Source organism: Vulpes vulpes, chromosome 7 (assembly GCF_048418805.1).
Source record: "Vulpes vulpes isolate BD-2025 chromosome 7, VulVul3, whole genome shotgun sequence".
In the NCBI taxonomy this organism is placed as follows: domain Eukaryota; kingdom Metazoa; phylum Chordata; class Mammalia; order Carnivora; family Canidae; genus Vulpes; species Vulpes vulpes.
Genome location: NC_132786.1, coordinates 24,750,631 through 24,777,192, shown reverse-complemented (window position 1 = coordinate 24,777,192; position 26,562 = coordinate 24,750,631). Strand labels below are relative to the sequence as shown.

Here is a 26,562-nt window from a genome sequence, read left to right as displayed (position 1 = left end):
TTCCTCTGTCAGCCACCACGTCTGTGCGCTCTGTCCACCCTCCGCCGGGATGGGCCTGTGCTTGGGGGGGAAGGGTAGGCAAGGCATCCCTTCAGGAATTAGTCACCAAGTCATTTCTGCGTCATCTGGCTGCTGCCTCATCCCCACCCACAGGATAGAGAGGGTGACCGTCGGCAGTATGTTGCTTTTTATGGCTGAGAGCAATGTAAGGCTCATAAAAAATAGCAGCAGAAGTACTGAGCTGCAGCAGCGCCCCCCCCCCTAGGGTCTAGTGTGGCACTGGCACGTTGTGGGGGGCACCTCCACCCGCTCACCTTGACGGAGGAAGCCCAGCAGAGCCGGGCGGCAGCATTCTTACCATTTCTGTGTCTGATATTTTAAGCCCTTTCCCAACACAGTCCTCCTTCTCCTCGGCCTGTTTCCTGGGCCTTCAGCCTGCACCCCAGGGCCGAGGAGTTCCCCCACCCTTCCCCAAGGAGAGAGCCTCTGCGCCCTTGGGGCTGGGATGAAGCCTGTGTCTCCACCCGCTATTTGCAAACAGGCTCAGAAAGCACCCAGGAAGGCACTGGACTGATGGGAGTTCCCAGAGTCACAGAGCAGAAAGGGGGGGACCACTGGGAGGACTGGCGCTCCGTGCTGGATCCTGCAGGCCCTCCAGGCGCTGCTGCGGGGGATTGTGGGCTCTGGCCAACGTCTACCACACAAACTTTTGTTTGAGGATCAGACACTCTGGCTACGGGTCCCTGGCACATGACTGCCCCTGGGGCCCGGCTGCACTCCTTCAAGGGCTTCACATTTTAGAAGGGAAGCTTGGTGTGCTCCTGTGTGGTGGGCAGTGGGGTCAGAGGGCCATGGGGACACGTGTGGAGCAACTGACCACGGCCGAGGACAGTGGTCCGTGCTCAGCCCTGGACACCCTCCCTCTCTTCCCTTCCTGGTGCTGCAGGATGTGCTCCCCGCCCTGGCGCAGTCAGGCTTCCCACGGCAGCTGCTGCAGGCAGGTCCGGAGCCCCTTGGCCAGAACATGCCTCCCCATATGTCCGAGGGAATGGAGGCCAGAGCTTTAGAGGGCGGGGGGGGGGGGGGCACAAGAGTGACACAGGACATAGAGGTGTGGTTGAGGGGTCTGGAAAGAGACTGCCATTTCCATGTCAGTGGGGGTGTTGGGGAGGGTGTTGGGGAGGGTGCAAGGCCCTGTCGTGCCATTGGGCTGGACTGCGGAGCCTCTCTGAACCTGCTCTGCACGGTAGGTTTCCTTCCATCCCAAGATTCTCACAAGTCCCAGAGGTGATGGGCCAGGGCTGGGCGGGTGGGGGGGGGCAGCGATCATCACCAGCACTTTTGTAACAGCCTTGGTGACAATGATGCCAACATGTGGGAGTGCTCCCGAGAGTCCTAGGTGCATTCGCAGGGGCAGGGGTGTCCTCCTGCTGTGCAGGGAGAGGAGGGTGTGACTGCACACTGCTCCCTGACCTGCAGCCTCTGGGGTCTTGAGAGAGGCCTCCTGGCAGCTGGGGGAGGATTTAGGTCCAGATGATTGCTCGGGATTTCTCAAATGTGTACGATGGATTAGAGATGCCCCCCCACTTGAGGTGTAAACTGAGGTCAGGTTGTGAGGCCGCTGAGATGGCAGGTGAGGCCTGTTCAAGTCACCGAGGCCCCTCCCAACCTCCATGTAGAAGCAGGTATGTGCCATCATGACTCAGGCACAGCCGTGGTCTGTCCTCCCACTTGGGTGTGAGGTGCTGCCACAAACTCCCCACAGCCCCCAGAGCCAACCGTGCCAGGAAGCCGGGAGCATCTTATAAGATCCCTGGTGCTAGATGCTCAGTGCGGCCATACCTGCCAGGCGGTCTTGGGGAGGGTCTGCTGAGGTCAGGGCGTGATAGTGGTCAGGGCCTGACAGTGATCAGGCCGCAGTCAGCATGATGATGGTCAGGCCACAAGAGGTGCTGAGGGGCGCTGGGGCCTCACTCACCGGGCAGCGGGAGAGGCGGCAGGAAAACCACCCACGTGAGCCATGGAGGCAGAAGCAGCCATGGTTCCAGGGCCTGGGGCTCCCACTGGGAATGGGAGGAGGGCAGCCTGGCGACTGGGGGCTCCAGAGGGGCCTGGGACCCCATGTGCCGGAGGGCAGGGATGGCCATGGGGATGTGTGGGGCCAGGACGTGGCTCCGCCAAGACGCGAGCCAGGGTCCAGTTGTTGGTGCCGGGGACACGCGGGGAGGAGGGATGTGGTCGTCAGCGCTTTGTGACCATGCAGACGTTTCTTGTGCAAGGAGGTGGAAGAGAAGGTCTGTGGGCTGGAATGGGTGGACGCGGAGCTGCGGGAACGGTGCCAGGGGCCCATCCCAGGTCTCGTGGGCCTGAAGCCACACTGGGCCTTCTGTGGGAAGATACATCCTAGGGCCATGCTGGTGGCGACTGGGCAGCAGAGGGTCTTCCAGGGGCAGGGCCTTGGGCAGCAGGCTGGGCACGGGGATGTGAGCCGGACCCCGGGAGGAGCAGGTGCAGGGCAGGGACCACGATGACCTGGGAGTGGTTCCCGAGGCCAGAGCAGGACTGGTGGGGAGGGCAGGGCATCCTCTTCCTCCCGTCACCCTCCCCTCCCTCCTCCCCTCTCCCCCTCCCCTCTCCCTTCCCCTCCTCTTCCCTGCCCTTCCCCCTCCCTTTCCATCCCCTCCCCTCCCACCCTGCCCCTTCCTGTTCTCCTCCCTCCTTTCCTCTTCTCTTCAGATGAATAAAATTACTTAAAAAGTAATATATTTTTTAAGCTCATGTGCAACATAGTATTTAAGGAGCTTTGAAAATTTTAATCATCCCTATCTGGCAATTCCCTGCTAGTTATTTTTATAGTAAATAGTTCTTAATGACTGATAGGTTTTTAAATGGTTCCTGTCAAGAGAAATTTAAAAACCCCAGTGTCTTTCCTTCCTGCTTTTCATCCCTGCCACTCCCATGGGGCCGAATACTCAAATCTGTTTCCATCGCAATTTTCCCTTTTCTGCTTGTTCTTGGTGGTTTGTTGAGGGTGATCTGAATGTTTTGTAAGTTGCTGTGTGTGGGTCTGAGAAGCACCACTTACCGGTGGAGTTGCTGGAACGTAGGGGGGAGAGTCACGGTGCCCAGGACTCTGGAGCCTGGCCGAGGTCACGCGTGGTGTGAGCGGTGGCTCTGACACATGTGTGCCATGTTGCGCTGGGAGCACCTCAGGATGCTGGGGCTGTTCTGAGCTCCTCTCTCCTCCTCTCTTTCAGTGTTCTGGGCCCAGCGGTGACCTTCAGGGTGAGCGCCAGCATCTGGAACCTGACGACAGCAGACGTGGTGCAGGCCACAGGTAAGGCTGCTCCACGCACCCTGTGGACAGGGAGGCCCAGTCTCCCCAGATCCCCATTGCCACCATCCACAGGCCTGGCTGCGGGGCAGGGATGTGTGTAATGAAGACCATGTGGGCCCTCTGAGATGGAGGGGCAAGGGTGGGGGAGCAGGGGCCGCGGCGGCCCTGTGTGAACAGAACACATGCCATTTGCTTTAACCCCATGTCCCTGGTGTCCCACCGGTGCATCTTCTGTCAGGGTCCTGCATGGGGCAGGAAGGACGGTTTAAACAGGGAGCTGTGTTCCAGCTTCGCCCTCGAGGCTCTGGAGATTCCTGCGCACCTGCCTTGAGACCCAGCAAGCCACCTCCAGTGGGATGGTGTCGGCAGGGGTGTGGGCAGCTGGGGGGCTCCGGCTGCTAGAAGTCGGGCTGTCTCACCTGCTTTGGTTGCTGGTGAACTTGACTTGCCAGACGTCTTGGTGCCCTTCATAGCTCTTTTCCTGAAAGTGATGATGTTGGGTCCCAGTCCCGTCTGGTAGAGGGAGGATTCTTACCAAGTTGCCTTTCCTCCAGGAGGCTCTGTGGAGTGCCGAGGGCCCCAGGCTTCCCTCTAGGGTCCTGTGTGACCATTAGGCCGCGGGTGTCGGGCTAACTGACTAGGAGTATGGGGGCAGCTTGATGTGGCCCCGGCAAGGGAGGCCAGCCACAGTCATGCAGACACGCTGCCTCCCAACAGGGAGTGGGACTCGGTGTCAGCAGCTCCAACCCCTCATGACCACGGGCTCCCTCCTTCCCTCCGGCATCCGTTTTATGGTCCTAGCTGCTCAACAAGAGATTATTGAACATGTTTGAGGCCAAATCAGTTACCGGCGTTTTCATGCAGAGACACAGACACACATTCACAGCTGTTGTGTCCATGGCCATTCCTCCCAGCGCTGGGCGGTTGTGCTGTCAACATTGGGTTCACTGGCCCGTCACATTGCGGTGACGAGCAGAACACAGCAGAAGGAAGCCTTTTCCTCTTTGGTACCCATGGTGACGCGCACTCACTGAACAGCCTTCTGTTTATTTTATTGCTTTCTGGGGAAAACAAGGTCCGTTACCTAAAATCTAGTTTCTCGGTTATTTTAAACGTGTTCGTGATGTGCACCGAGGTACTGTGTGCTGACGGGATGTTCCCCATCGATTGTATGTTTGAACATCATTGCAACAACTTTCCATACACTTGAATCAACTGAATTACAGCATGTGCTTGTATGGGCTCTTGTAGCTGTGCAGGCTGTAGCTCATCAACCACGTGCAAAAGGACATATATATCTAGTCTCAAAACTTAGTTCTCTTATGTTGTGAGTCCTTTTATGATGTTAAGAGCATAGCTGATGCCACGTAGGAGAAAGAGGATGGAAAGTACATTTGTGACTATCAGGGTTCTGTGGTTTGGTAGTAGATATGCCAATGCATAGCAGGTACCACGTGCCAAGTCCCCAGGGGAGTGAATGGGTCCCAGGAAGAGAACCGAGCTCACCAAGCATGAGGCTTGGTCACGTGTTAGCAGGAAAAGAACTTGGGTAGTTTCTTGTTTCAAAGACGGCATGGAGCCCTTGTTGGTGCGAGCGGCCCAGTGGCACTGATGGGGTGGACGCTGTGTGCTGGGGGCCGTGGTGGTGGTGGTGGGCTGCTGCCTGTACACCCAGCGCCACGTCTGGTCCCCTCTGGCCCGACAGCCGCACCAGGGGCACAGAGGTGGCACAGCCCTGCTGAGGGGACGTACAGGGAGTTCTTGTGCTAATCTCGTGCAGAATGGAACAAACCAGAATGAATAGGGGTGCAATCAACACCACATGGCTCCTGTCAAACATGAAAGCTGTGTGCCTGAGGGGTGGATGCAGGGGCCTTCCGTGAGTGATGTGATTCTCTTCTGGACATTCTGCTGAATTTGTGAACCTGGGCATGAATACATGGTGTGCCTGAGGTGTGCAAAGGCAGTGGGTGCCTCCTGGCGAGGCCCCCCTGTGTCGCCGGGTGTGCAGGAGCGCGCCCACTGTCCCCATGTTGTGCTATGTGTGTGTCGGGCATGTGGGTTTATAATCAAACATCTGTATGCACCACGAAACGGTCGCAAGTGGAGGCGTCACACCTGGTCGTGCCCTGTAACCTTCCCAGCCGCGCCATCTCAGCGTCTTGGGCAGGACAGAGAAATCCCTTCCTACCCCGCATTTCCTTGGTCTTTCACTCCAAGTAGTGTATTTCTAATCGGTTTTTGCATTTCTCCTTCGAGAGAAGGTTTGGTTAAGTCCCATCCTAGGAGAAGTGCTTCCTTCCCGTCGGCAGCAGCACAACACACCCCGTGACCCTGGGCCCCATCTTCCTGCCGGGAGCCACCTGGTGGGCTGCCCTGCCTCTGAAATCACCTGATCCTACAGCCCCCCTCATTTTCCCGTTGAGCACCTGTAGGGTTAGTGAGTCTCCTCTCTGCTGTGCTGCTGTCCTGCTTCTGATGGATGCATCGTCTGCACAGAAGAGGGCAAGGCCGTGTCTCCTGTGGCATCTCTCATGGACACTAGCTCGTGGCTCAGCTCTGGACTCTGAGGCTCCGGGAGCGTAGGTTGGGGGCTCGCCTCCATACAGGAATGCTTTAACACACATCAAATGTGGGCTACAGAGTGGGAGGTCAGGCAGCTGTGCCTGTGTGCAGGGTGTTCGACCCCAGAGCCCTGTCCACAGTGAGTGCTGCCCAGCCTTCTGGCATTTGGGTAAAGGGGGTGGGCATGTTTATTTTGGAAAGGATAATGGAGTCGCACCTGGCCCAGTGAAAGGAGCCCTTCTGAGATGCTTAGTCTGACCATCTAAACTGTCTTTCCAAGCGAGCCTTGTGCTTCAGGCTTCCTTAGGTTTTCTCCCAGGGGAGGCACTGCACAGGCCTAGGCCGTGTCAGCACCCAGAGGACAGCAGCCTCCTCAGGAGGAGTCGGCCTGCCTTCCAGAGGCCTGGATGCAGTGCCAGGTGCCCAGGGGAGGGGCCTCACCAGGTAAGGCCACCCAAAGAAGCTGGCCTCGGGTGGGCCACCAGGAGCAACCTGGCTCTTAGGTGGGTGGGGAGGTGAGGACAGGCAGCCACATGAGGGACAGGGCCAACGCACGGGGCCCACCTGCCAGGGACAGGGTGGGGGCTGGAATCCAGGGTCAGTCCTGAATCAGGCTGTGTAGTGTGGGGTGTTGTCATTAGCACCTACAGGGAGCCCTCAAGTTTGGCTTACCTGTGGCTGAGGGAATGTGCTTTCCTCCCGGTGATGGCGGGCTGGCCAAGGGCCCACGGGCAGAGAGGGGGACCCTGGGTGGCACACACACCGTGTGCCATCCACTCTGGGCCCCGGTGAGCACGCAGGGCTGCATGGTGCAGGTGTCACTGGTCGGGGGGTGGGGGGAACCCGTCTGCAGTAGCTGCAGTCCCACTGTGGCTGGATCGCATGCCCTGTAAGACGGGCTGGTGGCCCTCGGCAGGGAGGGGGGCTGAACTCCTCCAGGGAACAGGCAGGGTGCTCTGGAAATACTGGGGCCCATGTGCCAGGAAGATCTATGCTCGCCTGCAGGTGAATGAGATCCCTGTGAAAGATCTGTGATGGTAGAAGTTCTCAGGGACTGTGCACGTTTCTGAGACGTGACTCCTCCCAGAGCAGAGCCCCAGGTCATGGCAGCCGGCGGGGTGGGGGTTCTGAGGTGCCGCGGGGTGCTCCCAAAGAGGCCCGATGTGCCCGTAGCAGGAAGGATGGGACAGGCTCACCTGTCATTTCTAGTGATGTGGGACTGCTGCTCAGACACCAGCCTTGGCTGAGGGTCCAGGGGCACTCAGGGGCGGGGGGGTGCTCCTGTTTGTGCAGCGGCTTCTGGCAGGTTCCAGCTTGAGGGGTTGCAAGGCCTGGCTGGCCTGCGGGGTCCCAGGTAGTGGTCAGGGTCTGCCAGTGAGGCTAGCAGGCAGCATGCTGCTGGTGGTGGATGGCACGGGAGGGTGAGGCCACTGCGTCAGCATCTGCTAGGCCTGTGGAACTCCAGAACGAGGCATGGGGGAGTTGCCACAGGTGGCGGACAAGGACACAGAAGCTGTGATGCTGGGAGATGGGCGCCTGCCCGGAGGCAGGACATAGAGAGTGAGGTGCACTGTGCAGCTGGAAAGGGTCCTCCCGGGAGGGGGTGCAGCCTGTGCTCCGGCTCCGGCCGCTCCGTCCTATGTGGTTGCTGCTCTACAGGAAGTGCTGAGCATCCATGGAACTGACAGGTCACAAGTTTCAAAAGCAAAATGTAGGAAGAGGCCTCTCATCCCTTTGAAGATCCTGAGATGACACATTGGTCTCGTGGGGCCCGGAGAACAGAATTGTGTCCTTCAGGGCACTTGTGAGGCTGGGAGTGGCGGCTTTCCCTGGGGTGCTGCCCTGATGAGGACTTCCCACTATTTCATGAGGACGAGAGCAGACAGATGGAGTTGGGGCGCCAGTCCTTGTTCCTGGGGAGTGCAGAGCGGGCGATGGGCGAGGGGGCCTGGACGGGGTACGGGAATGATGGGCCTCCTGTTGCTGCAGAGAAGTGAGATCATGGAGTTGGCCACAGGGTCGTCTGGGGCCTCAGGAACCTGCTGTGGTCACGACAGGGCATACTCTCCTCTTCATGCGGGCACAGCGACCTCTGCTTCTGTGCACGGGGATGTCAGAGACGCCCCTCTCCCCTCTCCCCTGTGCTGGCTGTGTCACGTGCCGCTCTGCCCACCCAGCAGGAGTGGACGGGGACCTCGCTTATGGTAGGGGCTGGCTTTCCTCCTGACGCGGGGACTGGCCTATGCAGACCTGGGGTGATGCGTGGTGTTGGGAGTGATTCGTGAGCTGAACATGCACAGGTGGTCGCCTGGCTTCCTGGGCACATCAGGACTTGGGTGCCGACATGGAACCACCGTAGGGACGCAGCAGGGTCACACTGTGGGGCAGATCCAGAAATGTGTTTCCGGGGCTGGGAGTGCTGGGGAGGCAGAAGTGGATTCGGGGGTTGGGGGATGCATTGGGGGTGCAGCAGGGGCAGGCAGGACCCAAGGAGCCACCCAGGGTGCATGTGCAGGACACCTGGCCCAACCTCAGCCACAGGCCAGGTCCTGGCCCTGCCCCTGCTTCCTCCCTGGGCCGCGGGCCAGCATGGGACCCAGGCAGGAACCTGCCCTGTCGGTGAGACACTTACCCAGGGTTAGTGAGTCCCGTCATCTCAGGGTCAGTAGATCCCCTGAGTCGCCTTCGCAGTCAGAGTCCAGTTTCCTGCGCACTCGCCCCCCAAAGTGTCACCTACTGGACGTCAGCCTCGCACCAGGAACCGTGTAGCAGCAGCACCACTGGCTGAGTGAAAGTGACTTTGCCCTTGTAGAGGCTCCCCCCAGGGAAGGTGGAAGATGAGTGAGCCAGCGGTAATGGGACATGGCATCATGGGGGGGGGTGACATGTTGAGTGTGACGTGGCAAAGTGGACGCTGAGGGGACAGTGTTACATCAGGTAACACAGCACAGCCAGTCCAGCGTGTGCCCCTGCCATGTGGTGCTGAGTCTGAATGCCTCACGCGCAAGGATGGAAGCGCGATGGGGTGATGCCCATGACCTGTCGCATTGTCATCAGGAAGCACCAAGCATTCTGAGAAGGAGCCGGGCAAAGGCGAAGGGGTGTCTCTCAGCCGAGGCAGCCAGCCATCCTACCTCGGGAGGCGTGCAGGCCTGTCCTGGAAATCCGGGCTGTTCGTGGGCTGAGGGGGCTGGGGGACCTGACCCCGTGGGGCCAGGGGGGTGCCATAGGGCTGGTTAGCAAGGGGGGCCTGAGAACCAGTGCCCGCCGGCTGCGGCCTCCAGGAGGCAACTGGGTGAGGGCGGGATGGGCGCTGGCCCCTCCCTTGTCCTGCACAGCCAGGTAACTGCTTCTGGCACCTTCCCAGCATTCACCGGGAGGAGGTGGTGCCAACAGCACAGCAGCCCCACTGGACAAGCCTCCCAGAGCCGCGTTTCTCTGATTAGAGGCCAGTTCTCCTCACGGTATCACCCTGAGCGTAGGGGAGTCGATGTGGCCGGGGGTTCCATGGGTTCTGTGGGCAGTCACAGGCGTGGTTAGCTCTGCTCGGATCTGTGGACAGTGCTCCAGCAGGGCCGGGGTGGCATGTAGACCAAACACGACAAACCATACTGTTCGATCCACACTCGTTTCCTCCCAGACAAAGGCCGACACAGAGTGACATGTATGCTCCGTGGGAGGAGTGCGTGCCCCCTGCAGGTGGCTGAGTGGGTCACAGCTCTGTGCCACAAGGTCCCCAGGGGTCGGTGGTGCTCACTGGGCATTGGCGGTCCTGGACGCTTCCTGCTGTTGCTCCAGCTTCTGCGTGCTTGCCGCCCCTTTGGAGGGTGATGGGAGCTGGAGCCCCAGCCTCTCCACCTACGGCTGTGAGAACAGCCCACCTACCTCGCTGGCCCAGCAAGCCCCTGTCTGCCCCCACAGCTGCGAACAGGTACCTGGGGGCTTCCCAGGCCAGATGGCGGGGGTGGGTCCCAGGGGTCCCTCCTCCCCCGCCGGACACACAGTGCTCAGTAAATGTGCCCGCCCTACTCCCCAGTCTTCACCCTGTTGGTGGAAAGTGGCCGAATTTAACCAGCAGGGTGTATGTGGAACCCAGTGTGTGGGGTGAGAGCTTGATCCTGCTGTGTAAACCCCCAAAGCAGGATGGACATGGATGGGGTCCAGGAGAAGGTGCCTCACCTCCCAGCTCTGGCGGTTTGGGAGATTCCTAGCTTCTAGGTACCCTCGGTGAAATGGGGAGCACACTGGCCTCGCAGGGCAGGGTGGGTCAGACAGGGCGGCCTGGCCTGCTCGAGCTCCAGCACGGCCCATCCTTGTGATGACCTCTCTTCCCTCCATGGGGAACTGCAGCTGCTGCATTTGTAACGGAGGGCAGTGTTTGATCGTGGACAGTCAGGATGGCACTGGTGAGCACTTTATGGCGAATCTGTGTCAGCACAGGTGACCCAGGCGTGTCGCCAGTCAGCTCTGTGACACAGCCCTCCCTGGACGGGTGATGCCCTGGGGTGCTCCCCCGCACTACGGCCTTTAGAGCCTCTTCCTGATCCACATCCGAGGGCTGCGTGTCCAGTGGGACTTGGGCATTTATGTCGTATGAGCTGAGAAGCTGCGGGTGTGACGTGAACCTGAAAACCTGAACAGGGTTGGTTTGTGTGATGTGCCAACCAGGCATGAGGGAAGGGAGGTCACAGCTCCGGGAGGCAGTCCTGGTCCCAGGCTCCGTAGGCTTGACTGGGCGACAGCACAGATGCTCAGGGTGGAGACCCCCAGGATCGGCGGGAAGAGGCTGGATGTGCGGCGCAGGAAGCAGAGACCCAGAGTGTGGCCCCAGCATCTGGGAGTGGCTCCCTGGAGGAAGGGGGGCTCTGGGAGCACATAGCAGGTCACCGTGGACGGCATCTCTCTGTGGGCAGAACGAAAGTGCAGACACACGTGTGGATTACAGCCACGTGTGAACAAAGGGAGGGTGGGGCAGGCCCGAGGCCCAGGTGCATGAGGTGGTCGGACCTCACCCACCAGGAGGGATGCAGGCACCTCACAGTCAGCCGGCTGCGCCCCATCCTGGATGCGGGAGGGGGTCAGCGGGTTGGTGGCCATTTCTTGTCCTTCCCCTAAATGAGGAGATAGAATCGCAAACAGAGGGCAGTGGTGATGGCAGCTCCTGTGCCTAGTGGCCCTGATAAGACTGGACAGGCCAGCCTGAGCCAGCCAGAGGCTGCAGGCTCGGAGCTGTCCCTGCGGGGGCAGCTGTCCTGTCATGGCCACTGTGTCCGTCTGCAGCTCGTCTTTGTTTCTGAGCATTACCAGTTCTACAGACACATGCCAGATAAACATGAAATCCCTGAGTGTCCAAATGGCACTTGCCAGAGGCACGCGGCCACCATCTTAACAAAAGGTGCTGACGTTCCTGGTTTTCCATATGTTGGGCAGTTGTTTCATGTCTTCACTTGAGAAAACTCTGGCCTGTGAACAATTAAAGGAGGAGCTCTGTGATGGTTCCGGGGGTGTTCATACAGTGAGCACTGTCGGCCACGTTCTCAACTGTCGGAGTGACTGGGTGTCCTGGAACAACCCTTCAAATTAAAAACAGCCCACACGATTTAACTGAGGTTAATAGTGATGCTGGAAAATTGAATGAGCAGAGAAACCAGTGTGGCAGACTCCTTCTCCTGCGGTACTTCGTTTTGTGGAGAAGTGACCCAACCTGTGGCTCGTGAATGTACCCTAGCTGACCCCTGTGACCCTTCGCAGCATTTTACAGGCCAACCCAGCCCTGGGCCCACGGCTGATGTGGTTCTGTTGAAAATGGTGCACTCTTATAAAGTGGTTTTCCCAGTGCCTGCGTGTGGCCCACGGAGGTGGATGGAATGAGCCCCTGTTTCCCATGATCCTGGGGAGCTGCAGGCATGGCTAGCTGGTGGGAGACAGACTTTGCGCCACTGCACACCAAGGTGTCAGTTGTTAAGATGTGATAATCCATATTTATGGAGCATTGTTAAGGGGATCCACCTGAGTCTGGGGGAGACTGACCACTTGGGGGTACAATTAGCAGCTTGAGGGAGCCGGCACAGCTGTGCAAGTGTGGGCAGGTGTCCCAGCTGCGGTAGGCGCCACGACGGGGTGCGGGAAGGCTGGGCTGCCAATGGCTGTCCTCTGTGAACAGCTACAGGGCAGGCAGGGCTGGAGAACCCCAGGAGGAGTGTGGCTTGAATGGGTGCTGGCAGGTGGGGCTCAGAGCTCCAAACGCAGGCAGGAAGTGACAGGGGTAGGATTTGGTAATCGAGGGGATGGAGGAAAAGACAGCAGTGAGGGTACAATCAGGAAGGAGTGGCTGCCAGGCCCCCAGCTCCATTCACATTGAGGTATGGAAGCCACGGTGGCCCCATGAAGGGATGGGAAGGGTCAGGGCCTTGGTGCCTGCAGAAGAATCTGTTCTGGAGGCACAGGTTGTGTGTGAGGCCTGGTGCGTTCAGGTGGACACATCAGACCCCACAGCCTGGCCTGTGCAGGGGCCTCTCCCTCTGGCCCCTGAAGGTGTCTGAACACTTGCATCCTGGAGGAGAGCATGTGCATATCCCCAGACCACACTCCCCATGGAGGCATCCTCCTTCCCTCCCTCCCATGGCCACCCAGTCCCTCTGGACATGGGTTTCTGTGCTACTGTCCTTGGTGGGAGTAACGCCCACAGAGGCAGGTGCCTAGGAAGGATCCAGTGGGGATGCCCTGACGGCGGCCACCCCCTTCACGTGCACCCCAGCTGGGGGTCCCTCTCAGCCTAATTTGGAAGGGAGTCTCACGGGGTCCCCTGCTTGCTTGCTCTGGGGCATCTTTCAGTCTTCGTTGGTGGGCTGGAACACTCCTTCCGTGAAAGGGGACTTATTTATATGCAGCTTTCTGGAACATGCCTATTAGGTTTAATGCCTTTCTTTCACCACATTCATCAAATTTAATCTCTTTATTGGTTTATGATAAGGCACACTAAGAAAATGTGTTTTCTGCTTTGTCCTAAAGCTCATCCCTCTGCCGAGCTCCCTGTTCGGTGTCAGACGCCACGGTTGGCCCTGAACATGATCCCCTCCTCCTGTACTGTTTCCACTGATTGAATAGTTGAGCTTTGGCAGCAAAGTGACGTGAAGAGGAGACGCAGAGGCCTCCCCGTTTGTCCTCCAGTTAAGCCCAGACGTAGCTGAAGGGCCGCCCTGAGTGCCGGGCACTCGCCTGGCACTTACCCGTGGGGCGTCTGGCCTGCTGCAAGCTTGCCTGCACCCCTGCTGGTTGGAAGCCTACTGCCCTAGTGTTCTCTGAGGTTCCCCCACAAGCAACCATACGTCTACCCAGCCACAAACCCCTTCCTGGGTTAGTTCATGAAAATCACTTTCACTGACCTTGTTCGTCATTGAAAGGGTAACCCACCCACAAGATGATAACCAGAGAGCAGAGCCGTGTTTGTAGCAGGTGACATGCCACTTGGGATGCTGGGAAGTAGGTGTGTATGGGGTCAGATGGAGCAAATGATTGCAGGGTTTGTGAATCAGGCAGAGGAGGGTGCAGCCCCCGACACAGGCGGGTCTCAGACCCCCGGTCCATGCCCTCCATCCTGGCTGGTGGCTACTTGGGGAGGTGTGGCCCCAAGGGGATATGCCTCGAGGGGGCGGCCATCGGTGCTGCCAGGGACAAGTTCTCTGCAGGAGGCACCCAGGTGTGACAGAGAAGTGACAACACCCACCCCATGACCACAGACCCAGGGCTTCCCCCAGGAAGTGTTTCTGGCTGTTCACCAAACTTCATATCATTTGTGATTTAAAAAAAATTCCCCCAAATCACCCACAAAAGCTGCGGCCACCGTGGCTTTTAGAGGAATTCAGGGAAGGCTTTTCCATCAACGCTCACGATCTCGTCGTCATCCTCAGGATTTTGCTCCCTTCTGAAAAGAGTGTCAGAAACCAACGAACAAATGAATCAAACATCAAAGGAGATCACTTATGATAAGAAAATGTTATGCATAATAAACATTAGCACATGTTTAACAAAAAAATTTCCTCTTGTAGAAGTCATTCCCATGTTAATTTAATCCTGCTGTCTAAGATAATATAATCTCTTTGAAACAGCCTCAATTCTAGTGCCCAGGGACCTTTCCTGGATCAGAGGCTGAATTTCCATCACCTGATGAGCTCATCTGATGTGACAGCCTTGGATGCAGACGGGGAGTCTCCTGTCAATAGCTTTTCGTCAGAGACAAAGAGAGGCAAATGTCTATATTCATTTTCTCTCCTCATGCATGAGTAACACCAGCTCTTTCCTCTTCCTCTGTCTCTACCTGGTCGTCATTGCAAATTTAAACTTCAGCTTTTGTGTTTCAAGCTGGCTGTGCCTGCAAAGCTGTTTATGGACGCCTGGCAGGCTTGTCTATCTGTTTAAGTTCAGAGTGTTTTGACATGTAAATTTACATGAGGCATATTTAATCAGTCACAATGATATGCTAATTGGATTCATCTGTGAACTGAATAAAAAGCACATTTGAAGAAAAATGAAGTGCCTTATTACCAGCTGAGGCACTTTGTAATCAGTGCTGTGAATCATCAAAATGTGAAGATAAAGGTGCCAGGTATTTGCTGGAGGGAACATGCTGGCCCTACTTCAGGTGAGCTTTTCTGGTGGCCCTGGCACATGGGCAGGGTTCCGTGTGTGCATAGTGACCACAACAGGCGTGTCATAGGTCTTTTCGGTGCTGGCCCTCAAGATCACTCGGAATAACTTTACACCAGAACGACTGGTAAATCCATTGAGTGTGCACGCATGTACAAGCATGTGGGTAAGTCTGTAAGTGAATGTGAACATATGTGCGAGTGTGAGCATGCTTGTGTGCAAGAGTGTGAGTGCATACAAATGTGTGTGTACGTAAGCATTTGTCGGTTTGTGAATGTGTCTGCAACTGTGTGCACATGTGTGTGCAGAGGCATGTGTATGTGGGCACATTTGAGTGTACAAGCATGTGCGAGTGCACGTGAGCCTGCTGTGAGTGTACACGTGCAGGCAAGTGTGTGTGGCCATGCAAGCATGTGAGAGTGCTGGCATGTGAGTGTGAGCCTGGTGTGAATGTGTTTGAGTGTATGTAAGTGTGTGTATAGGTTTGTGGAGGCATCTGTGTGCAAGCATGTTTGTTCACTGTGTGGGTGTGAGCATGTGTAAGCACATGAGCTCCCATGAGCTTGTACATGAACACTTGTAGGTGTGTGTGTGAGCATGTGTGAGTGTGTGAGGATGTTTATACACTGTGAGCATGTGTAAGTACATGAGCTCTTGTGAACTTGACATGAACACTCGTAGGTGTGTGGGTGAGCATGTGAGTGTGCGAGGATGTCTGTACACTGAATGAGCACGTAGAAGCACATGAGCTCCCGTGAGCTTGTACGTGAGCACTTGTAGTGTGTGTGTGAGCATGTGTGAGTGTGTGAGAATGTTTGTACACTGTGTGGGTGTGAGTGAACATGTACAAGCACATGAGCTCCTGTGAGCTTGTATGAGAGCACTCATAGGTGTGTGTGAGCTGTGTGAGTGTGCAAGGATGTTTGTACCCTGTGTGAGTGGCAACGTGTAAGCACATGAGCTCCCGTGAGCTTGTAAGTGAGCACTCATAGGTGTGTGTGAGTGTGCGTGCAGGCCCAAGTGTGGAGGAAGGGGCCTCCCTCCCTGCCGCTCCCCAAGTCTGGTCTCGGCTTAGCGAGTGTGAGCGGGCCTGAGGTCAGGCAGCCCAGCCCCCGCCCCTCCGACGCGGCTGCTGCCCGGTGCCCTGCTCACCCCGCCTTCGGAGCCTCGGCTCGGAAACCCGCAGCAGGAAGCAAACCAGCCAGGCTCCTGGGCCCCGTTGTGCCCGACGGGCGTGGGGGGCTCAGCGACCCTGGATTCTTCACCCCATGAGCACACGTGCCTGTGTACGTGGCTCACGCAGCACGCGTCCTGTGCAGGGGTGGAACCCCGGCAGGCTCCTCAGAAGGGAGCCGTGGGTGTGAGTGGCGGGTCTGGTGCAGCTGCGCAGCGATGCGGTGGGCGGCGACCGCGTCCCCAGCGTCCTCTTCCCGCCGAACGTGAGAGACCTCCCCTTGGCGGGCCAGCCCGCGGGGCACCGGCGAGCAGGTCCAGCAGGGCCGCGGGAGGGAGGGCATGGTGGCGGGTCTTACCAGCCCGGCCGCAGAGGGAGGGTCCCGTCACCTGCACCGCTCGCAGGGTCGAGGTGTGGCCGTGCCACCTGAGCCTGGGCGAGCGGGGCACCGGGTACAAAGCACGGAGCATGTGGGTACTGGAAAGGCCTGGAGCCAAGAGTCGGGAGCCCGGCCCACAAGCGAGCCGGCACTCGCCGTCCTGTGTGCACGGCCAGAGGACTTCCTGGAGGCGGCCGGCATGAGCCTCTGAGGTCAGCATGGAGAGACGTGTCCACGTGGACGTGAGCTTGCTTCCACTGCGAGGGCTACAGGAGCCTGAGCCCAGAGGTTGAAGGAAGCCGTCCACAAGTAGTGATGACACGCATTTTAGTACAGCTTTTGTTCTGTGAATTACAGTTTTCTCTGAGTCTAAGTGAATGTAAAAATAAAAGCATAATTGCTTTTAAAGTGAATGACCCATGAAAGTCTGCATCCGTTGAATGCTTGTGCTCTTTCAACATAATTCTGTCAACAGTGTTTTAAACGGTAACTTAGGCCACTTAAGAAGTAAATTGGCTTGGACATATCTTTTCAGAAATGTGCTTGTTTTAGGAGTTGGGCTGCCCTCTGCTCTTTTTCTTTTTTGGCCTAATAAGGTGGGATGGTTAACAGTGGGCGCTGTGTGCCTGGACCACTGTCTTCTCTTAACTCCTGCTGGCACTGAAGGCAAGTGGACAGTGATGACTGAGCACCGGGTGTCCACCCACAGGCAGCGCTCTCTGAGGTGCACAGAGGGTTGGCCAGTGGCGTGGTAGGAACCATGGACTTGGCCAAGCTCCCCGAGGAACTTCAGGGTCAGCAGAGGGTCCGGGCCAGTGAGTCCTGGCTTCTGGTCCATGGGTCAGGAGGAGCAAGGAAGGAGACAGGGCAGGAGAAGGCGGGGTGTGGGCAGCCTCCCCAAGAGGGGTCTCCGGTCTCTGCAAGGGCACCATGGGGATCGCCCTTGGGCTGCCCAGGGACATGGGGCCTGGGGACAGCAGGGCCGGGAGGGCAGAAGGTGAAGTGCAGCAGGCCCAGTCACTGTGGAGCCAGAGGGCTCTCGACCGGAGACAGCAGGAGGAAAGGCTGGAGGGGTGACAGGATGGCGGGCCTGGGGTGCTGGGAACGGAGGGGCGTCCATGGAGCCTTGGCATTGGAGACCTGAGCTGGCAGTTGTTACCCCTTTCCACACCCACTTCCACCTCCAAACATTATAGGAACAGTGTCTGCACGTGGCAGCGGCTTAGGCATGCCAGCTGTCATCATCAGCATGGTGGCCAGTAGACGAGCTTTGGATTCACACTGGACCCCAGAGACGGAGAGGGGCCACCCCACCACGTGCAGAGCGAGGCAGAGTGGTTTCTATCCCTGAGGTGAGGGCGGGGATGCTGCCAGTAGTGGGAGGGTGCGCACGTCACACCGGGTCGCTAAAGTGCCTACACGTGAACTGTCACATCTGCGGAGCCAGGAGCCAGGCACGCTGCCAGGCCGCTACAAGGACTGGGTCTGAGAAAACGAGGGCCGGCAGGAGAGACCTGGCAGCCCCTGGGAACATAGTGTGTCCCCCTGAAGCTCCGTGTGGCCGGAGAGACAAAGCTGCCATGTGCATCCCTCATTTTCTTCCTGGGCTGAGGCCCACCCATGAGGGGAAGGAAACAAAGCACCTGCCTTGGCTCATCTCGTTACTAAGTGTGGTGCTTGTTTTCCGGCTCCGATTCCAGTGGCCACGACACCTCCCTCTGCGTCCCTCAGAGACAGCGCCCAAGTGTGCGGGGTGTGCTCTGTGTAGGGCAGGCACCCACCAAGCACTGGGGGATGAGTGTCCCTGGAGGATCCACGTGCAGGGGCACCAGGCCTCCCCGCCACTCCCCTCCCTCGTTATTACTCTGCTTACTGCCCCGCAACTGATCTGGAAGGATTAAGGATAAATTAAAAGGAAGCATGTGACAGATGTAGACGGACCTCCCAGCAGGTGGGTGGCAGGCGTGGCACGGGGGGCGCACACGGTGGGCACACACGGCGGGAGGGCAGAGGCGGTGGAGGGATTACTGCTGAGAGGTGCGTCCCCACCTTCCCCGGGTGGGGGTTTGGGAAATGTGCTGTAGGACACGCGAGAGCTGAGATGCACCCCTCGCAGAAGTGTCGGCCGGAGGAACCTGCCGCAGGGGGACCACCCCCAGGTCCCCAGGGCCAGTGCCAGGGCTCCGGGACCTGATACTCTGCTCCAGGTTGGCCGCCACCAGCCTGCCCACCATCAGCAAGCCTTTACTCTCTTGCTTGTCAGGCTCAAGATGCATTAATAGGAAGATTTCACTGCACCGACTCCGACAACTGCTCCCGCCCCCTCCCCTGAACAAGTGGCTGTGGTGCCAAGTGCCCACGCATCCCCATCTCTCCTCTTCCATTGACCCAGGCCAGGAGCTGGGATACTGCAGGTGGCGTTACCCAGGTTGCTGGGACCTTTACTGCCAAAAAGTGAAAAATAGGAAATAAGAATTTGAACATCTTTCCAATTTATGTTTTTTAATAAAAACCTTAATTCTCCAGCCGTGTGGAGCCTCGTGGCATGGGGACTAGCTTAGCTTTACTCACTCGTGGCATCTTTGCCAGAAACACATGCATCCTTGCTGCACATGAAGTGACTGGTTTCTAGAAAGCCCGAGTCATGTCCCGGGTCTCCAGTTGTGTGTCAGCCATTGGAGGGTTTAGCCTGAGACCCCGGTCGCTTTGGGGCTGATACCCGTGTGTGTGTTCACCCCTGGTGGAACCACAGACCTCGCTTTGTTCTTCAGATAGGGGCATTTACTGAAAAACCCTCCAATGATCATCCAGCTGGATCTCAGTCATGTCCTAGGAGGTCAATGGGGTTTCACTCAGCGTCTCTGGCTACTCTCCACACCTGCCATCTTCTCAGCTAGCACGCTTCTTGGAGTGGCTTCCAGGTGGTCCTTGTGAGAAGGCCCAGTCCTAGTGTCTTGTCATGGTCAGGCTGGACATTGGCAACCTGTGTGCAGAAGAGGACGTCATCTGTGCCGCATTGAGGCTGGTGACCAGGGACATGAGCAGCCTGGGCGCATGGCTGAGGGAGTCCCTGTGCTTGTCCCAGAGTGGCCCTGGGTCCCTGTGGAAGCACAGCCTCCTGCCCCATTGCAGCCTGGTCCACGTGTTCCTGTGGAATATGGGGTGCGGGGCCTTTTCACAGGGACTGGAGTGCCCTGCCCCTCCTGCCGTGGCTGCCCCATCTGCGCCCAGGGTGCAAATAATGTAGAACTGGCTCCTGAGTGTTCCCTCTGTAGTAGGAACCGGGACACGTGTCGGATGCTGCTGTTTTTACTGTCTGTGGAGGTGAGGCCTCTGAAGGGTGAGGGAGCAGGACTCTGACGGATGGAGCCTTGGAGAGGACCACCCCCTGCCCCCCTACCCTACCCCCTGCTACCCCCGCCCCCTCATCCCCCTGCCCCCTCCTCCCGCCCCCCCCACCCCACCCCACCCCGCCCCGTCCTCCAGCTCATTCAGTTCCCAGGCCCTCTTCCTCCCTTCCTGTGCATTTCTGCCTCCGGTCATCTTTCACTCAACCAAAGGCTGCCATGCACATGGCATTGGCTCTTGGCTTGTAAAATCCTATAACTCAGATAAAGTTACTTTACATTTCCTGATCTTAAGCACCCCACAGGGTTGCTTTGAGGGTTAATTACTTTTATAACTGTGGTGCCATGACGTCCTATAAAAAGGTCAGGTCTACTCTACTGACCTGTCATTGCCAGCAGTGCTGGGATCTGGTCCATCTTCCACCTGCTGCACCACATCTGCACCTAGTAGGTGTTCCACACACCTTCTGAGGGAGTGACAATGAATTAATAGTGCAGGTTTTACATAACAGTGAAATACCAACCCCATCGTGTGCATCCTGCCCTCTCGGGGAAATGTCCTCGTGGAGTCAATCCTGAGTGGCCTACATTGTAGAAAGGCTTGCTCACTTGGCTGCCCTGGGATTTGGGACAGACTTCCATGAGCAGGTTTGTACCTGCCCCATTTCATTGCCGGTGATCCTGGCTGTGCTCTGGAGCCCGTGTCTATTGTAGACAGTGTGGGGGCGAGGTCAGACCCCTGTCCCCGTTGCCCAGACGCCACTCCTCCTGTGTGGAGTTTGCTGTGGGGGACACAGTCTTGCAGATGATTGATTGTTTTTGTGGAAAAGCTTAGCAACCTTCATGTCAGGCAGCAAGAGTGAAAATCCTGCTCACATCCCCAACCTGCATAGCTGGACACCCTGGACACAATTACGAAGGACCACAGTCTTGTCTGCAGAAGGTAGTAAAGCCTTGCATTTGTTCACGAAGATCAGAGGAGAGCTTTCCCCTTACAGGGTGGGTGATCCTAACTCTCTGGGGCCTTGATCTCAACCCGCTGGGGCCACGAAGAATGTAGCTTCCCTCGCAGTCTTCCACCTTTCTCACAGCTGTGGAATGGCCAGATGATTCACAGACCTTCCAGAAACTTCATGGGTATATATTTTTGTTTCTTTTGTACAGAAATATGGAATTTACCAATGTGGAAACTACAAGCTTTCCTTTCAGTAATGATAACAGAGCATAGGGGACACTTGGGGGGCTCAGTGGTTGAGCATCTGCCTTCATGACCCCGGGGTTCTGGAATCGAGTCCTGTATTGGGCTCCCTGCATGGAGACTGCTTCTCCTGCTTGTGTCTCTGTCTCTTTCTGAGTCTCTGATGAATAAATAAATAAGATGTAAAAAAAAAAAAAAATAATAGAGCATAATATAAATCCATGCCTAGGTAGTCTGTTAGAATGTTTTCCAGTATTGTGTCAGCCACCAATCTGCACACAACCCTCCTCTTTGTCCAGTGGAGTGGCGGCAGGTGTCCATCACTGTCGCCCAAGGTGTCAGTCAGAGGTCCGTTGGGATTCTCAACCAAAAGGTGTTTCCTAAGCACTTACTGTGTGCCCCGGCCAGCCAGGTGCACAGGGAGCAGTGGGCCTGCAGCATCCCTGTTCCCGGTGAGTTTTCCCTGAGGAGGTAGGAGCAGCAGCAAGGAACCGTTGAGCAGTACGTGGTCCACAGTGAAAGGATGTGAGGAAAGTATTAAGAGCAGTTTGCGTAAACCCAAGTGTTGGTATCTGTTACGTTCGGTCTCATTTACAGCACCCAAATCTTACATTCCTTTTGGCCTTTGTCATCCCCGCCATGGAAAGGGCCTAGCCTCTCCCGCCTGGCACCCACATGGTCGCAGGTGTCTTGGGCTCAGTCTACAGTGACTTCTTGCTAACTGGAACTTTAACGGACCAGAGCTGCTCCTACATCACCGTGTGCGGTACCGGCGGGTGTGCTGTTCCTCCCCGGCCTCTTCATGCCACAGGTTTGCAGATCCACTCACTTGTTTCTCTGGATGTGACGTCTCCGCGCAGTTTAGGTGCTTGGCGGGTGTGCTAGGCTGCATCCTGCCAGCAGAGAGGGATGTTGGCATGTGGTTCCAGGGACACTGTGTGAGAAGGAGTTTGGAGATGGATCAGATGAAGATGAGATGGAGGAATCTGAACTCAAAGATGGGCACGAAGGTAAAGACAGTGATGAAGCTGAGGATGCTGAGCTGTACGATGACCTTTACTGCCCAGCATGTGACAAATCTTTCAATACTGAAAAGGCTATGAGGAATCATGAAAAATCAAAGAAGCATCAGGAAATAGTTGCTTTGTTAAAACAACAGTTGGAGGAGGAGGAAGAAAATTTTTCAGGACCTCAAACTGATGAAAATCCATTGAATGCCAATTCTGAGGAAGAAATAGAAGATGTACCAAAACAAAAGCTTTCTAAAAAGCAGAAGAAAAAGAAACAGAAACCAGCACAGAATTTTGATAATTTTAATGAAAATGGAACTGAAGAAGGAGTAAAGGTTGAATCAGAAGATACCAATTTAAATCAAGACCGTGCCAAAGAACTGGAAGGTAGTCCCCAAGCAAATAGCAGTGTCACAGAGACTGTCCAACTCTGTGATGATCCAAAAAGTGAAGCTAAGAATGCTCCTAAACCCAAAGCAAAGAAAGCCAAAGATATTAAAAAATCTGTCAAAGTACCTGCTGAACCACAGACAGTGGGTGATGTTCTTATCAGCTGTACAACCTGCCATAGTGGATTTCCATCCTGGAATAAACTTTTCGACCATCTGAAAGCCACAGGTCATGCAAGAGCACCTTCATCATGTTCTTTAGGCAGCGTAACAAGTAGTCGAAGCAAGAAAGAGAAACGTAAAAACAGAAATTCTGCCAACACTTTTTCTTTTTGATTGTCTCTAGATTTTGAAACCAAAAACTGAACTGAAATCATCTAAAGAGTTAAAATTTCGGTGATCTGCAATTTATTGCATTGTGGAAGATTATTTTTTATCTTGTAAAAACATTTTTTTGTTTCATATATATTTTTTAAACATTTCATTAGTGATTGAATTCTACTTTGCCGTCTGAATTGACTTGAATGTCTCAGAACAGGTAAATGCTGTAAAAGTACGCATTCTTGATTTCTGTTGGCTCACGTGGACAGAAATGTACAGGGAGAATTAAATTATTTTAACACATACAAAAAAATGTCAGAATCTCAGGGTTTTAATTGCATCCCCTCCTAATACAGATGTCTTTGTTTCCACATTGATCTCTCGAAGGCTTAATACAGGTAATATCTAGATACAAAGAACTCGAACCATGAGATTAATAAGAGCGCTGCAAGACACAAGAATTAATAAAGGAGCGAGACGTGGGTTGAAATAAGTCTGTCTCTTCAAACATGGACTTAATCATTTGTCAGAGGGGACGCGTTACAGGAGAGGATGCTGACCTTATAAGAACCAAACCCACCTAAACTCAGATCCTTTTTTCTGGGCCCAATTATATCCTCAGGTGTCTCTTTGGCCATGGGTTTCCCAAGAGGATAAATATTGACTATTTGCAGTTTTCTTTTTTTTTTTTAAGATTTTATTTATTTATTCATGAGAGAGAGAGAGAGACAGACAGACAGACAGACAGAGGGAAAAGCAGGCTCCATGTGGGCAGCCCGATGTGAGACTCGATCCTGAGACTCCAGGATCACGCTCTGAGCTGAAGGCAGGTGCTTAATAGCTGAGCCACCCAGGGATCCCTATTTGCAGTTTTCAATTGTTTCTTTATGTCAGTGGTATTAAGAACTACTTGGGGGGGGGAATAAATTTTTATGCAGGTAATGTATTTTTATTCATACTTTTAACTTCCTCTAATAATGAATAGGTCTATTTGAACTACCCCGGCTTTTCTGCTGTTCCTGAAACATTCCGAGCAAGTGCCCCATGGCCTTTGCACTGCTCTTCCCAAAGCCTGGGATGCCTCCCCTTAGATATTTGCATAGCTCTGTACATAGATTGGATTTTCAGCTATACTGTTTTCCTTCCCTCTGAAGAGTTTCCTGTAACATTTCTTTCAAGGCAAACCCACGGTTGACAGAATCCATCATTTCTTTGTTTATCTGTAAAAATATTTCTCCTTTACTTGTGGAGGATGATTTCACTGAATACAGATTTGCTAGGTTGGTGCATGTCTTTTAACACCTTCAATATTTAGTTTCATTTTCATCTTGCATGGTTTCTGAAACAAAGTCATTGGAAGTCCACCTTTGCATTTTGGTAGGTTAGGTGTGTTCTCCTTTGGCTTATTCAAGACTTTCTCTTTGATCTTCTGCAGTTTGAATATAATATGTCAGGATAGACAGGGGGTGGGGGGGTAGATTTATTCGGATGGGTGTTCTCTGAGCTTCTGGCATCTGTGGTTGAGTGTCTGTCATTAGTTTTGGGATTTCTCAGCCATCGTTATTCAAAGTGTTTCTCCTGCTCCTTCCTTCCTTGTCCTCCTGGTAGTCCCATCACACGTGGGGCAGACTCCCAGTAACCTGCCCCACAGCTCACAGTAACCTCCCCCTGTCCTCTTCATATCTCCCCTCCCTGAAAGGCACTTGTGGAAGTTTCTGCCAACGTCTCTCCGAGCTCCCTGGCTCTTCTATCAGCCATGCCCAAGCCCACCCGTGAGCACATCAAAGGCAGTCATTGTTTCTGCTGCAGCATGTTTGATTTCCAGTATTTTAACAACTATTTCTCGGATTTTCCATTTCTCTGCTTACATTACTCATTGTTTCTACAGGTTGCACAGTCTTTCCAATAGAGCTCTTAGCATAGTAGTCACCGTGATTGTGAGTTTCGGGTCTGATGGTTCCAAGATCTCTGCCATGTCTGAGTCTGATTCTGACGCTTGCTTTGTCTCTTCAAAATGTTGTTTTGGCTTTGCCTTTTAGCACACCTTATGATTTTTGTTTAAAGCCAGACGTGGTCTACCAGACAAAGTAACGGGTACATACATGGGCCTTTGGCTTGAGGCGTGTGTGTATCCGGCTGTGTGTGCTGTGGCCATGGTGGCAGAGGCTGGGATTTCTTCTTGGGTCCTTATTTTGTTTCCCTCCTTTCCTGTGGGTTTCCCTAGGTCTGAGCTGGGGGTTCTTGTAGCTGTGATTCCCCATAACTGTACAGGAAGGTCACTGATGTGGGGGGAGGGGGTGGGGCAGCCAGGGCTCATCGCTTTTGAGTGACCAGCACCCTGAGGCTGTGAGTTTCCCATGTGCCCCTTGGGCCTCTCTCCCTGAGAGGATACAGGTGGGCTGCAGGGGCTGGAATGAGCCACATGTGTGCAGCATCTGTAAGGTTATAAATGATAAGACCTTGTGTTTGTGTTTTTAAGGTGTGCTAAATGTTATACATTTATACACACTCTGTATATGTAAACACTTTGCATTACATATAGCATAAGATTTTTTCATATAAATATGTAGTATTATATTTGGACAATAATCATTTGTTAGTTAATTATGTATATTACAAAAATAAAGATACAGCTCATGTTTTTTCTTGTTATACGGTATCGTTTATTGCACAGAATTTGTTAGAAATTAATCTTATCAAAATTGATCAGTATTTTCTTTAGAGTTTGGGCTTTTTGGGTCTCCATCAAGGTAACTTTTTCTACAGTGATGTCAGAAAAATATTTGTCAGTATTCTCTTCTAGAATAGTCTTTAATCCATCTGGAATTTTTTTGCTGTTAATGTGAAATAGAATTTTATCTTTTTCTACTTAGTCTACTTTCCTGGCACTTTTCCCTGAATGGTTTAAATATCCTCCCTTCCTTTGGTGACATCACACCTGTTCTGTGATATCACATGTGACATCACGTCTGATGAGTACCCCAGTCCCACATGCAGGTTCTATCTTCCTAGCTTCTGAGTTTTACTCTGTTGGGTGTATTTATCGATCTTCCCAATACCATGCTTATCAAGTTTGTAATAAAGACTGATTAGATTTTTTAATCAGAATTCTATTTATTGCATATCTTAGTTTGGACAGAATTGGCACATATACAATATTAGGTCTTCCTATCCATATAAATGGTGTATTTAGGTTTATATTGCCATTTATTTAGTTATTCCTTTGTCATTCAACAAAGCTTTATTATTTTCCCTATAAAATTCTTAAAATATTTTGTTTAGTTTTTTGAAGTACTATAACATGGAGTGTATTGTTTTTAAATTAATTTCTAGTCATTTAAAAATAATTTTAAATCATTTTAAATATTTGTTAAAAATAATCTAAAATTATTTTGGTACAGGAATTATGGAAAACAGTATGGATGCTCTTTAAATTTTAAAAATAGAGCTTCCATATGATCCTGCAGTCCCATGTCTGGGTATTTATCCAAAAAACCCAAAATGGCATTGTTGAAGAGATAACTCACCCCTGTGTTCATTGAAGCATTATTTGTAATAGCCATGACATGGAAACAGCATGTGTCTGTTGATGGATGAATGGATAAAGAAAATTTGGCCCACACACACAATGGAATATTACTCAGCCATTAAAATAGGGAAATCTGCCATTTGCAACAATACACGTGAAGTTTGAATGTGCTATGCTAAGTGAAATAAGTTAGGCAGAGAAAGACAAATGCCATATGATCTCAGTTATATGTGTAATTTTTAAAAACCAAACTTATAAAACAGTAAAATGATGGTTGCCAGAGGCTGGGAGGGGCAGTTGGGAATGGGGAGATGTTGGCCAAAGAGTACAAACTTCCAGTTATAAAATGAATAAGTTTTGGGGATCTAATATACAGTGTGGGGACTGTAGTTAATAATACCATGTTGTGTGCTTGGAAGTTGCATAGACAGTCGATGTTAAATGTTCTCACCACATGAAAATGTGACCTGTGAGGTGATGGAAGTGCTCACTTACCTTGTGGCCATCATTTCACAGCTTGCAGCGCACCGAATCTTCACATTGTGTACCTTAAGCTTACAAAATATTATATTTCTTTTTTTAAAAAAATATTATATTTCAATTATATCTCCATAAAGCTGGGGAGATAATAAACAGTTTAACAGCTTAATTTTAAAAAAAGAAATGT

The 26,562-nt window shown here is 53.7% G+C and overlaps 1 protein-coding gene across 16 annotated transcripts in view; it reads left to right on the top strand.

Moving 5' to 3' along the window:
- PTPRN2 (protein tyrosine phosphatase receptor type N2) overlaps positions 1-26,562 on the top strand; it is a 724,029-nt gene that overhangs the window by 341,936 nt on the left and 355,531 nt on the right. For all 16 annotated transcript variants that reach the window (XM_072763267.1, XM_072763274.1, XM_072763268.1 and 13 more), the window contains one exon: positions 3,258-3,337. In XM_072763267.1, coding sequence (XP_072619368.1) covers positions 3,258-3,337 — 80 coding nt within the window. The remainder of the gene's footprint in view (positions 1-3,257; positions 3,338-26,562) is intronic.